This window comes from Nothobranchius furzeri, chromosome 16, assembly GCF_043380555.1.
Source record: "Nothobranchius furzeri strain GRZ-AD chromosome 16, NfurGRZ-RIMD1, whole genome shotgun sequence".
Taxonomy (NCBI): Eukaryota; Metazoa; Chordata; class Actinopteri; order Cyprinodontiformes; family Nothobranchiidae; genus Nothobranchius; species Nothobranchius furzeri.
In genome coordinates, this window is record NC_091756.1 from 33,884,573 (window position 1) to 33,899,049 (window position 14,477).

A 14,477-nucleotide genomic window follows, 5' to 3' on the forward strand; every position below is an offset into this window, starting at 1 on the left:
CAGTAATGGTAGTCTCTCTGGGGCTTTAGAGTCGGATAGTGGCAGCTGTCATATTATAAGACAAACTGAACAAAATTAGCTGCAGCTGCATTCCACAATTCCCATTTTTAGAGTCAGACAGTAGTGTCATGGGTTTGTGCAGCTGTGGAGAAAGGCTAAAAACCCAACAAAACACAACACTAAATGAAAGTGTCTGAGTAAGCCACAGACGTTTGTGAATTTAAAGTTAGTCAGCTTCTACACAACTGGTGGTTGAGTTCAGTAGTTAAACCCTGTGTCCCATGCCTTTGCAAAGAAAAAAAGTTTACTTTTTAATTTCTTTTTAATTTAGAGTGATAACGTTTCTCATACGTAATGTGCTAGGGCTGTGCAATAAAGGAAATTTGTATTTTACTTTTAGCTCCAGCATATTTTATCTTTGTCATTCTGATGCACACCTCCACACCTTCCAAAAGCTAAAGTCATCTGTCTGGGGTTTTTAATCGGTGTAATTAAAGGTGACAGAAGATAGGCAAAACACACCAGTTTAGTGTCCATCTATTATCTGAACCTGGCTGTCCATGCAGGGAGCTGGTGCCTATCTTCAGCACTCTAAAGGCATACAGGTTTGGTACACCCTGGACAGGTTGCCAGTCCATCACAGGGCAACAGAGACACACAGGACAAACAACCAAGCACACACACACACACACACCTAAGGATAATTAGACAGACTAATTAACCTGACAGTCAGGTTTTTGGACTGTAGGAGGAAGCTGGAGTACGCAAAGAGAACAAATGCATGCACAGGGAGAACATGCAAACGCCTTGCAGAAAGACTCCAGGCCAGGATGTGAACCCAGGACCTCCTTGCTGTGAGGCAACAGCACTAACCACTGCACCACTGTGCAGCCCACCAGTTTTGTGTATGACATATGACCTCTACTTGTTCTGCTGCACTGCTTCCAGCAATGTGTTTCTAGACAGCTCTAATACCAACATATCACCTCTTAGATTTACCAGACACCCGGGAAAACATAGCAGCTCTTCTCTACTTGTAGAGCAGCACTGTTTGTCAAGTAGAAGATTTAACTGATGATAAATGATAAATGACACACACTTGTATAGCACCTCTCAGAGTAAGGACTCCAAAGCGCTTTACACTACAGTGTATCATTCATCCATTCACACACATTCACACACTGATGGTGATGAGCTACGATGTAGCCACAGCTGCCCTGGGGTGCACTGACAGGGGCGAGGCTGCCGAGCACAGGCGCCACCGGTCCCTCCGACCACCACCAGCAGGCAAGGTGGGTTAAGTTTCTTGCCCGACACAACAGCAGAATTCTCTGTCCGGAGCCGGGTTTGAACCTGCAACTTTCCGATTACTGGATAACCCGCTCAACCTGTTGAGCTACTGCTGCCCCTAATTAAATTACTTGGTGTTTACTTGTACTTTGAACTAATGTCTGTATGTTAGGATTAGATTCTGAAAAAGTTACTTTTATCTCACACTTTATATTCCGTGAGTATTAAAGCTGCTTTAGTGAATCTGCAGAACAAGCTAGGTTTTAAAACAAAACACGGTTACGGAACTCTCACCCCTTCCCTCGAGAATCTTCCCTGAGATGCTTCTGCCTGAACCAGAAACCTGCGTCGAGAGAGGACGCGCAGGGACACGCGCTGTGCCACGGCGTCCGTATCCGACGCCTGCGGTGGCACGGACATTTCACCTCGAACCTCTAGCGACTTAACCTTTCCCTCACCCCCATCCTAACCTTAACTCAGGATGTCTGTGTACATTTTCAATCAAGCTTTGCATGCGCAAGCTGGTTAAGGTTAGATACCGACGCTCTGCCCCAGCGCGTCCTCTCCCGACGCGCTGGGGCACCCTGATCGTCATATTTTGACGCTTGGTCACACACATCATTTTTCGACGCTTAGGGTGTGAGAATTGTGTTGAAATATCACAATGAATGGTCAGCTCAAATGTTTGCTACACATAATGCATTCTGTCCATCAAACGGAAGCATGATGTTTTTGTAACATTATTTTTGTTCCTGAGTTAAGTTTTTATTTATCGCAAGTAATATTGTCATCGCAAAATTAATCACTGTTATCGCATATTGCAGGTTTTCCTAATATCGTGCAGCCCTAAACCACTTTATTATTATTATTATTGCCTAGACAAAGTAAGAGAATGGATGGCCTCTAGCTTCTTAAGTTTTAATGAGGGTAAAACAGAGGTAATTGTTTTTAGTCTAAGTGCTAGTTGTGTTGCTAAGCAGGAAGTTGACCTCTCCTCACTGGCCTCCGAGGAGCTAGTTACTGACCTGGGTGTAAATGCGTCATTAAAGCTAGAGACTCACATTAATGGAGTGGTACACTCTTGCTTTTTCCATCTTCGCCGCCTATCCAGGATCATGCCACTAGTGACGCAAGCCCTCCCAGAGACCGTAGTCCATGCTTTTATTACTTCTCGGCTCAAGTATTGCAACTCTCTTTACTCTGGAGGTAGCAAGGCTGCACTTGCACGGCTCCAGCTTGCTCCAAATGCTGCAGCTAGATTCCTGACCAGCACCAGAAAGCAGGAACACATCCTTTTTGGCCAGTCTGCACTGGCTTCCAGTATCTTTGAGAGTCAGGTTCAAGATACTTGTTCTTGTTTTTAAGTCTCTGCAGGGCAGTGCTCCAGCAGATCTGTCTCCCGTGTCTATTCGCCCGCTACACGGGCACTTAGGTAATCACAGCAAGACTTCATAGTCGTTTCGCGAGTAAAATGCTCCACTAGAGGAGGTAGGGCTTTCTCAGTTTTGACCCCCAAGCTGTACAATGACCTTCCACTCACGGTCAAACACCCTCACTGCTGGTTTTTAAGAGTCGGATGAAGACTCATTTTAGGTGGTGTTCCCTCAGCACATGAGTTAGCTATATTTTTAGACAATTTTAGACAACTTAGCTCATTTTTATCCAGTTGTATTAAAATTATTTTATCTTGCTTTTTACTGACATTCTTTGCTTTTGTTTCATGTTTTTGTTTGTTTTTATGTACAGTACAGGCATAAGGTTTGGACACACCTTCTCATTCAATGTGCTGTCTTTATTTTCGTGACCATTTACATTAGTAGATTTCATTGAAGGCATCAAAACTATGAATGAACAGATGTGGAGTTATGTACTTAACCAAAATGGTGAAATAACTGAAACATGTTTTATATTCTATTTTCCTCAGAAAGGCCACCCTTTCCTACGATTACTGCTTTGCACTCTCTTGGCATTCTCTTGATGAGCTTCAAGAGGTAGTCGCCTGAAATGGATTTCCAACAGTGTTGAAAGACAACCTCTTGATTGTCAGCATATGTATTTATTGGTGTATTAATTTAAAACATCACAAATCAGCCATCTGCACACTGAATAACGTTAAATATTTTAGCACTGGCCAAAATAATTATGATCTCTAATTTTTTTCCATAATTAAGCAGCCCTGATCTGCGGTAACAATGTTTAAAGGAATACTTTGCAACTTTTTCATGTTTTTAAATTATTTTCTTGAGCCAGTATGTGCTAAAACAATCCTTTAAAGGGTTAATGAAAGGCCGCCCTGCTCCTATCGCCCCCTATGGCCAGAATATCCCACTTGCAACTTCAGACTGGCGAGCGCTCTGCTGGGAAAAAATTAGCTGACATTTCTGTCGCTGCAGTCTGCTTCCAGCACGTTTCCTGCATGTTTAAAATCATGAACACAGCTAATTTGTTTAATTTAGTGATGAACCACTCCTGTAGACAATAAGGATGGCTGGGGAGTAATTTTAGCTGTTAGATTAAGGTGTTAGAAAGGCGAAAGCACAGCGAGGAGATAAGTTTTGCTTTTGGTCCAACAAATGAACACTAGAGGGTGCTAAAGGCAAGCCAAAACTGCCTAGTTCTCTTTTAATATTTTATTCACATTTAATGTTTATGTTTATGTTTATGTTTCTGTATTTAGCAGATGTTTTTGTCGAAAGCGACTTACAAGTGAATTTTATACATTTTTATAATTTTTGTACGATTTTATACATTTTTTGTTGTTTTTAGTTTTTTAAGCTAACTTCAGAGCATGCTTCTATTAGATATAAGGACTAAGTGATCTGCTAAATGGTGACCAGACCCTTTTTAGAAGGTAACATGTATCCCTCAAAGCACTTTTCTCCATCCGATGCTGTAATTTTCCACCTGGACATGACCTGAGCCGAGGCCGTTTGGCATTCTGGTGGGTCACATTTGTGTTTATGACAGCAATGTACGCTCTGGTGCCGAACACAGTGGAAAAGAATCAGCAAACAACTGGACTGTGAGATATGACCTTCAGGTACAAGTGGGGCTCTGGATAGTGCACCCCCACCAGAAACAAGTCTGATTTGGGGACACAATGTCCGGTTTTAAAAGAAGGGGCATAGGGTGCATTTCGCACATACTGAGTTGCAAATGGTGCTTTGTCATCATATTTCTGACTGAGGCTTCTGCAAAGGAGCCAGAACCAAGGCAATAAAGCTGTGGGATGATCATAAAACAGGAGTGGCTTTTGGTTTATTTTTGTAAATGCTTCATTAATTCAAATTTTTCAATCATAATGCAAAAGTGACAGCACACATGGTGCAGCTTTCAGACCAGCAAAGACAAGATTAAAATGGTTTTAAACGCCTAAACACGGGAGATGAAGGATCCAAGGTTAAGACCTTCACGTTGCTTTAACCCTCCTGCCAGATCTGTGTCACCCAGGCTCCAATTAATGCGGAAATCAGATGCAAATCCTACCGTAGGACACCACATTCCAAGGGATGGAATGCATTTTGTCACAGTTTAAAGTCAGGGTGTGCAGCACGAATCCAAGCACCTGTAAGGTCTCTCGTATTTTTCATGAGATGACGGAAACAGAGACGACACAGACGAAAGGAGAAGATAGTCGATGAAATATCAATCAATACACTGGGAGGAGGGGTGGAAGATTGGATGGTTCAATCCTTCACAGATAATGATGCTAAGACAAGAGACACCACCCCCACCGCTCGACGTCTTTCTGCCTTTTCTCTTTTTCTCTCTAGTTGTCACCCTCGCTGTTCATCTCAATACACCCCTCTTTTTCTGTCTTCTCTTCATCCCTTAAATCCCACTAAGGCTAAAGCTCGCTCTCCCGTTTTCCCTCCATTTCTGTCCCCTTCTCCATTTCCCTCTTGTGCCCCCCCCCCCCCCCCCCCCCCCCCAGCTCTCTTCCTCTAGCAGTCTCTCCCCTCTCTCCCATGTCTACTGCAGCAGAAACGCCAGCACAGACTCCAGGATGTGTGTGTGTGTTCGGTACATGTGTGCGCTACTACGGTAAAATCCACGAGTGAGCCTCGCAAGAGCAACGGTGGCGGAATTAGGAAAACTATTTTTTTAAGCTCGTGTGTGTATGTGTGTGTGTGTGTGTGTGTGTGTGTGTGTGTGTGTGTGTGTGTGTGTGTGTGTGTGTGTGTGTGTGTGTGTGTGTGTGTGTGTGTGTGTGTGTGTGTGTGTGTGTGTGTGTGTGTGTGTGTGTGTGTGTGCCGAATGTTCTGATCAAATCACTGATTGCTGGTGCATTTCATCACAGCCATGCAAACAAACCCCCTCTTTAAATGATTTCAGCTTGACACACACACACACCATCTTTTTTCTGTATCCCCCCTAATCTCTCTCTCTTCTCTTCATCCGCCTCCAAGTATTTTACATATTTTTTGCCTCAATCAACCTTTTCTTTTCCTAAAACACCAACTTGTGGGGAGAATCTTATTGAAAACCAGTGATCTGGGACATGTCAATGCCTCACATCAGCACAGTAAACCTGCACAGCAAAATGAGGCTAGCCCCCTCCCCAAACCCCTCCATAAAAGGAACCGGTGCAGATCTGAAATGAAATCCACCTACTACCTGCTCTGCACTCTCCACAGTCCCAATGTGGTGTCGCAAAGCACCACTTTCTGCAGCCCTGCAACAAATACCAGCTTGTTTCACTGAGATCCTAATGCAGATGTTTGGAGGTGCATTTGCAATTAAGATGGAATAAATGAAAAACTTTATCGAGCATCTTTGGTCTGGTGGGAAATGCAAGCTGTGAAGCTGCACCATTACAGAGCCATTATCTATAAGGAAAGCAGATGTTTTTTGTTGCATGAAAAGAAGGCTGGAGTGGTGAGAAATCAATGGTATTGGGATGGGAGTGACAGTTTAGAGAAGCACTTCTTCCAAACGGGCAGATCAGGTGGCCTAAGCCAGACTAGGTGTCCGCAACAGCTCGGCACTTTCCCTTTTCCTCTGGAGGGATCGAAATCCAGGTAGGTTCCAATGAGGAGAAGCTAGTAGCTGCTCAGTGTGTGTATGTGTGTGTGTGTGTGTGTGTGTGTGTGTGTGTGTGTGTGTGTGTGTGTGTGTGTGTGTGTGTGTGTGTGTGTGTGTGTGTGTGTGTGTGTGTGTGTGTGTGTGTGTGTGTGTGTGTGTGTAAAATTATCTGATTATAGATCCAGGACAATTTGCTGACTGCATGAATCCATTAATTTTTTTACATCAGTTCATCTTTCTGTTTGATCAAGAAGCATCTAACCGGTTCTTGTGACAGCAAAGACAATAAATAAAAGATGAGGGTGATCAAGCTGCAACTTGGGATGAAGCTCTAACAATCAAAGCAGGTGTGATCAAACAGCTGGATTTATCTGTAACAGGAAGGAGTGAGGGAATGACCGAGAGAGGGAGTACTTGTTACTCATACACCTGTATGATTAAGAGCCTCTAAACAAAATCTGAGCACTTCCATGAAATCGATACAGGTTGTCTCATCAGGACAGGTCTGAAGTGTGTGAAGGTGTGCAGCTGGGACAGGATAACACATCAGCTGCTTTAAACCAAGGGCAGATGAGGGTGAAAGACGCAACAATAAGGATGAAAACCAGCTTTGATGGAAGGAGATGCAGCAGGCTACACATCTATAGGATCACGGCTCCTTTTTTAAGTTATCATTAATAATTCATCATCAGACAGAGATTACATGGATACATTGTGTGATTAGTCTGCAGATTAACAAAAAAGTAAACAAATGAAAAATGCAAACAAGTTGCAGGAAAATAGAGACTCACCCGGGCGTATTTGGAGGAATAAGGGTCCTCAAACAGAGCCCATATCCTGGGCTGCCAGGTTTTCCACCACCCAGCTCTCCGAGCGTCCTCCTGCATACACAGTCTTTTCAAGTCCCCGTCCGCACCCCCCAGAGCCGGATCGTCGTCCGGCGCGTCCGGCTCCGGGGTCTCGAAGCTGTCCAGCGCCTCCTCCGCATCCCGATGCTGCCGGTAGTTCATCCAGCAGCACGCCTCCACGTCCGTCTCATCGATGCCCCAGAAGGCCAGCTCCTCCTCGAACAGGGGCCCGCACACGTCGTTGGGACAGTGCAACTTCCCGGTGCGGTAGTAGTTGAGGATGAAGGAGAACACCGACGGGTGGCGGTCGAAGAAGAACTCGTCCAGTTTGGGGTCGTAGTCGAAGTTGCTGAAGGCGTCCGGCTCGGTGAGCCACGACAAGCGGGTCCCGGGGAGCGTCTTCAGGGTGCTCCGATAGGTCTCATGCCGCACCCCCCCGCAGTTTATCACGATTTTCTCGCTTTCCGACGGACAAGTCATGTCTGCGCTGTAACATGCTTTGTTGGACGACTTGTTCCCACCCTTGCGCCCTTTGAAAGAGGATACACACACCGAACTGAGCATAGAGGACCGGGGGGGAGGAGGGAGAGGATGAGAGAAACCGAAGGGAGGAGGAGTCTGCGGGGAGAGAAGAGGGCAGAAATTAAGGGAAAAAACTGTTTTATCAACGCTAGAAGTTGTGTGTGCCGTTTATTCACATGAAGATCAGCTGATTGCGAGGTGTGTGTGTGTGTGGGGGGGGGGGGTCACAGGATCATTAACACAGGTGAATCAGAACACACTGCATGAGTCAGAATCTACAGTGATGAAGATTAGGATGATGATAGGATGTCTGATTCCCTCCCTGACTTCCCCCTCCAACTGTCTTGACACATTCAGCAACCTCTACATTCTGCATCTAGCTAAAGCTCCAGCCCCTAATTAGGCCAGCACACTCAGCATCACCCCTCTGACAGAAACTCACATTATTTCTCACATGAGAACCAGAATCAGTAAAAACACCAGGATGTAGGGGAGGGGGGGGGGGGACTGGAAATGTGTGGATCTATTCAGAGAATACCTCTATGACGCTGTGGTGCAGAGCAGTGTGTGTGTGTGTGTGTGTGTGTGTGTGTGTGTGTGTGTGTGTGTGTGTGTGTGTGTGTGTGTGTGTGTGTGTGTGTGTGTGTGTGTGTGTGTGTGTGTGTGTGTGTGTGTGTGTGTGTGTGTGTGTGTTAATTGCCTCCCGAGAGTGTGGTGTCCGTACTAATGTTAGATCTCCTCAATCAGCTTATGTGTGAGCTACAAACTGCTGCAGCCCCCTCCATCCGCACAGAGATTCATGCGATGCACAATTATGCTGTATCTCTCTCTCTCTCTCTCTCTCTCTCTCTCTCTCTCTCTCTCTCTCTCTCTCTCTCTCTCTCTCCACCACTTTTCCCATGCATGAGGGGTGTGCGGAGAAGAGAGGCAGGTGAGAAGGAAAGGGAAGTGTGGGGGAGAAAATGAAATCTGGGTTCGGATGGGGGGAAAAGAGCAGTCGAGCAACCTTAAAGAAGTGATGTATCACATGAGAGCAGTTGCAGCATGATGCTGCCTCTTGTCTAGTAATGGAAGGAAAATGCGAGGGGGGGGGGCAGCATGATAAAGGAGAGTGCTCTATAAAAGTGAATGAATTCTGCTGCAGTAAAAAGCCTGAGTTATTGCACCCCCCTCCACCACCCCATCTCTCTGTGCTGGTAGTGAGGTCAGACTGTTTGCCTGTGGGCTGCTCTACCATCCAGAGGGGCTTCAGAAAAGACACGCATGCAGAAGAAGAAGAAAGCTCATGCACGCACTGTATTTATGGTGTTAACCTTTTTCTCTATTCAAAGTAATGCACCACTATCTTCCTCCTCCTTCTCCCGCTGCTGCCCCTCCTCTCTGGTGAGCTCTCCATCCCCCCTCCATCCTTCCTTTCACTCTTATATTTCGCATAAAGGAGTCCCATTTCACAGAAGAAGAGGGGAAAAGCTTTACCTCTTCTTCTCCCACGTCTCCCTCTTTCTTCCTCCTCACCTCTGCTCTCTCCATCCTCCCTTTCCCCCTTGTCCAGCTCTTTTGTACTTCCCTAACTGAGCTTGCTTTACTTTCTTCTTTTCTTCTCATGCTTTTATTTAAAATTTATCTTGTTTCATGTCATTTCACATTTTTTGTTGATTTTTATGGAATGAAAAGTTTGTTTTTTGTTGTTTGTATACTTTTTGGATGAGTTTTAAGGTTTTTTGTGATCCGAGAGAAGGAAAAAGATTTAACCACAAACAGGTAAGTTGAACTAACAGTAAGGCTACTGCATGGGTTGAAAATCAAATCACAAACTAGAACAAAACAACAAAAACATAAGTTATTTAAAGTGTTTTGCTGCAGGAGCATCAAGGAAAACTGTGAGTTTGAGAGTCTGAGCACTGCAGCTTGATGCCACACTTCTCTAGTTTGGCTGTAAAGCATTTAACAGATTTACATTTATTTCTTTTTATAAATGTGGGGTTTAGACAGAGGAAGTGAGGAAGGATCCACACCAGAGTCAGTATTTGTCCTGCAGGGAGAATGTATGGGACAGATTTCAGCACCACGGACAGCGCTCCCTCCTTTCCCTGCATGGAACTAACTTTTCCTGAAGCAGCTTCTGTGAAACTTTAAGTAACTTTTAAAAGTAACTTTTACTTCTGCCTGTACTCCATAGCTGCAGCCTTATGGGTTGGCTAATGAATATTTTATTGATGGACAGCCCCAACTCTGAAACTGCGGTCTAGTGTTGGCTTGTTCATCCGAAGTCTTGCATGATTATGAACTCCTTTACTAAAGTAGGGGTCAAGGGAGAGGCTGGATTCAGTCATTAGCACTAATTAAAATGTTGTAATGTGTGTTTTAATGAGGAAAAAGAACTTAGTGGCTGTTTAGCTATTTCAGGGGCAAAGAAACTCTTTGGGAGGGATCCCTTCCTGCAGCATTTCCTGCCATGGCCACCATGTCCTACGCCACCCTGCTACCACTGCCTCACCACTGCACTGATACGCCAAGGAAAGCAAGCGAGAAGAACGGAGGCAGGAAGGAGGGGGTGCTCACCTGGCTACAAAGGAAGAAACTGAAAAGCTAAAAAGAGGAAAAATAATGCCTGAAACCAAGCGATCCTTTGTGCAGCGGAGTTATGGATTGAGAGAATCGGAGAGGAAAAAAGGAGCGAGTACAGAGCTCACTGCACTGACGCTAATATATATTAGCAGAAATACTGCAGCAAGAGGGGGGAGAGAGCACCAGATTATGGGATGCATTGACTGTGAGGTACAAGCAGCAGTGGCCGGGAAGGTGTGTGTGTGTGTGTGGGGGGGGGGGGGCACAAGAGATGGGGGAGGGAGGAATTTGGAGGAGTGCTGACTATGCGGAACAGAAGCAGCAGTTGGCAGAAAAAGCAAAATCCTTTACCAATCTCAGGGGGAGGAGGGGGAAGTAGGAGAGGACAGAACAGATAGGTGGACGAGATACCCGGAGGAGAGAAAGACGGGTGTTGGAGGGGACTTGTGAAGGTGAAAGAAAGGATGTATCTCCAATAACAAGAGATTTATTCAGAAAAAAGAGGAGAGGAAAGAGGATAAGTTTAGCTGGAGGGAGGGGGGTGTATTTATGCAAAAACAACACTTCTGGTGCACAGTTCCCCCCACCCCCACCCTACTGTACCTCATCAAAGGATGTAACCACAAGGCTTCACACTGTTCCATCCTCATCTCCTCCCTCGTTCCCATCCCTTCCTCACTCCTCTCCCCTTCACATACTTATGGTTCCTAACCCAGTGTCGTGGAGACCCCGGCAGGAGAGAGCAGAGCACTGCAGCCACGCCGAAAGAACTGCGGTTACCCTCGCCTCCTCCTCCTCCTTCTCCTCCTCTTCCTCCTTTTAGTGCGGTGTCACACCACAACATGCGCCTCTCTTCCCTCTCTCCCTCCCCTCTCTGAACTTGATGGTCTAAATCTGTTCTGTCAGGTGAGGAGAAGCGAGGTAGTGTGTGTGTGTGTGTGTGTGTGTGTGTGTGTGTGTGTGTGTGTGTGTGTGTGTGTGTGTGTGTGTGTGTGTGTGTGTGTGTGTGTGTGTGTGTGAAATAGATCAAAATGACATGAAGGAGAAGTTGCAAAAAGCTCATTTCTGACTGCTGAAAAACAAATTATGAAGAGGGAGAAAAAGATTTGCGATGAAAATAAGAAAATGAAAACATGCCGGTGGCCAAATCCCAGAGCGCCAGTTTAGAAGCCAATCAATTAGGTGAGGAAAGAGGAAATGGCCAATCTACGGCAGCTCCTTTACTCAGCAACATCGCCGTGGAGCTCTTCAGGGCCGACCAATACACACAACACACACACACCTCAGGGGTCCTAACTCTGGTCCACATTGGACGCTCACCCTTCCCAGAAGCAGGCTGCTTTTTTCCTTTTTTCTGGGAATGGTTTGGCTATTTTCTGGAAACAACGAAGATGAAAAAAATCCTTTCTGTTCTTCACACTGAGATGTTTGTTGATCAGCAGAAGCCTCGGGCAGGAAGAGAAGAGATTTGGGGTGATAATTACCGGGGAATGAAAAGTCAGACAGAAACAGGGACAGGATAGTGTGTCATGTTGGGTAGAAGAAACTCTATTTTTAGACCTGCTTAAATCTGACCTAATATCCCACAGAACTTGAGAACCAGGCTTGGTAATGGAGCAGATCGCTCTAAGCCCAGCTCCCCCTGACTCTTTAGTCATTTAAACCTGCCTGCTCCTAATTAATGACTCTGCCCTCCCTGCATGATTAGGATGTTATTATCCAGCAGGGCAGTGATGCGCTACGTGGACCCAGACAGACAAACGGCACAGGGGAAGCAGTATTATAACACCGACTCCTGACCCGCGTGACCCGGCCCACAATTGGCGGAGGAAAGTGACGGATTAGATGCAGAAGAGATGTGAGAAAAACAAAGAGGAGATGTGGGACCTCAAGGTCTAGAGAAGTGAGAGTTAGAAAGTTGTCTAGGCTAAAGCTTGTCTCACAATCAGAGCAGACCAGATCTCTGAAATTGTTGCTCAAACGGCCGTGCACTCCTCTCAGGCATCAGCCGCTGACAGCTTTATTTGATGCTTTTTGCAAAAAGCGAAAAAAATAAATCTAAGGGGTGTATTCTGGGTTACCCTCTGTCTAAAAATAGCATCAGCTGTAGATTTATAATGCAGGAGTGAGAAGGGGAGTGGAAGAGGAGAAGCAAATGGAGGAAAAGAGGCAGAGTTCCCATTAGGAGGGGGGCACGCTGGAGCCATGGGTAGAGAGGGAAAAAAAGGAAAATGGGAAAAGGATGGAAAGGGAAGGCAGGAGAGGCGTTATGAAACCAGGGAATCGGTGTAGGGGAATGCAGGAAGGCGATGCGCTGCAGGAGTCTAGACGTTTTGCATCGCCTCCCACCCTTTATAAATCCAGGTCTTCCTGGATCAGATCTTAGTGACATTCTGTCCTTTCTGTAGCCCCCCCCCCCCCCCCCCCACACACACACACACACACACACACATACACCACCACCACCACCACCACCAATCCTTCTCTCTGCCTGATGTGTTTTTTTTGTGTGTGTGTGTCAGCCCTCTTCCTATATCAAACCTCCATTTCAGGCCCTGACACTAACTCTCTCACACACACACACACACACACACACACACACACACACACACACACACACACACACACACACACACACGAGATATTAAAAGCACCGTGCAACACATGGAAACTCGTGCAGACAGGCGGTATAAGAATGTACATCTTCCCTCTCCAGAGGCGTGAAACAGCTGTGATCTGCGGTGGAGGTGGGGAAACACCCACTATTAGTGCAATATGAAGGGGTTAGGGTTTAAGCACCGGGAAAATGATTGACATACGCTAAAAAATCTGGTTGTAAATGACCATTTTTCTTATTTATAGATGACGGTGGTGATGATAAATCATTTAGAACTGTGTCGCCACGCGTACAGTGAACTACACACTGATAGGCCAGGTAATGAGGACAAAACGATACTTGTTGAATGTAGATGCTTAAATTCGCTCATTTGTATTTTATTCTATTCCCCTGGCCGGAAAATGCTCTAATTAAGCGTCAGAAGGCAGAATGAAGCCACCAAGGTACAGTCACATACACAGACACGGTTAATACTCACTTGCTTTTGGCTCAGGTTCGTTTCGAGTGCGCGCAGGAACACGCACATCAAGCTTTACAAAAAAAAAAAAAAAGATCAATCAGATCGTAGTTTCTATGGTGTCAGAGAGTCCAGTTTCTCGCAGGCATTCGGGTGAGCTTATATTTTGTTTTGTGTTCGTTTTAAATTCCCTCCGCAGCTACTGGAAACAACAAAAATCAGGATGGAGCGCATCTGTTGCTGGAAAAAAGCTGTTATTGCCGAATGTTACTTTAAGCGCGCATGGTCATGCTGATGAGGCAAAAATAAGGGATGGGATGAAGCAGAAGTCCCCATCAGAAACCTGAATATTTCTCCCCCTTGATTTCAGAGCCTCTCTCTCTCTCTCTCTCTCTCTCTCTCTCTCTCTCTCTCTCTCTCTCTCTCTCTCTCTCTCTCTCTCTCTCTCTCTCTCTCTCTCTCTCTGAGTCTGTGTCTCTCTCCCACCTCTTTGTTATTGCCAAAAAGAGACTGCCAGCCTCTGTTTAGAGTCTCTACGCTCCCAGGCGCAGGGTGCAGCCACCATTCCAAACGCTTCCGCCGGTAGACACCTCTCCCTGTTCCCTCTCTGAGCCGCGCGCTGTTCCTTTGGAGGAGCGTCACCCTCTGCACTATTTTTTTTTTTCCTCAGACGATTCATGTGGGCGGATGAGAGAAAACAGAAGGGGTGGGAGGACCCCGGTAAATACAGGGACTCGTTTTTTTAACGGCTGCTGAACTTAATAAACACACATGCAGGAAAATACACATAAACGATTCTCTCTCTCTCTCTCTCTCTCTCTCTCTCTCTCTCTCTCTCTCTCTCTCTCTCTCTCTCTCTCTCTCTCTCTCTCTCTCTCTCTCTCTCTCTCTGCTGGATGCCCGCACAAACACCATTTTGTCTACGGGTTCCTGGCTTTGATAGTGGCTCGGCTGACATCAGCAGTCATGGGGTATCAGAGGGGCAGGTGGATTATATGTGACAGCAGAGGAAAGCTTTGTGATGCTAAAGAGAATCCACTAATGGAAATCAGAAATTACATTTCACCCTTTCATTAGCATCACAGGTGTTTTTAGTGTTGTGATCAGCCAGTCTGCCTGTTTAAAGGGTGAGCGGGAGTCACAGGGCTGT

The 14,477-nt window shown here is 45.8% G+C and overlaps 1 protein-coding gene across 8 annotated transcripts in view; it reads right to left on the bottom strand.

Annotated features, from left to right (window-relative positions):
• Positions 1–13,952, bottom strand: part of kcnc3b (potassium voltage-gated channel, Shaw-related subfamily, member 3b) — a 72,070-nt gene extending 58,118 nt beyond the window's left edge. For 6 of the 8 annotated variants that reach the window (XM_070545581.1, XM_070545580.1, XM_070545578.1 and 3 more), the window contains exons 1-2: positions 13,349–13,533; positions 7,107–7,781 (exon numbers count right to left, since the gene is read on the bottom strand). In XM_070545581.1, the coding sequence (XP_070401682.1) occupies positions 7,107–7,781; positions 13,349–13,396 (723 nt within the window). In that variant the 5' untranslated portion in view covers positions 13,397–13,533. Of the gene's footprint in view, positions 1–7,106; positions 7,782–13,348; positions 13,534–13,813 lie in introns of those variants that run through there. The other 2 variants (XM_070545576.1, XM_070545577.1) reach the window with 2 other exon arrangements.
• Positions 13,953–14,477: the final 525 nt, after the last annotated feature.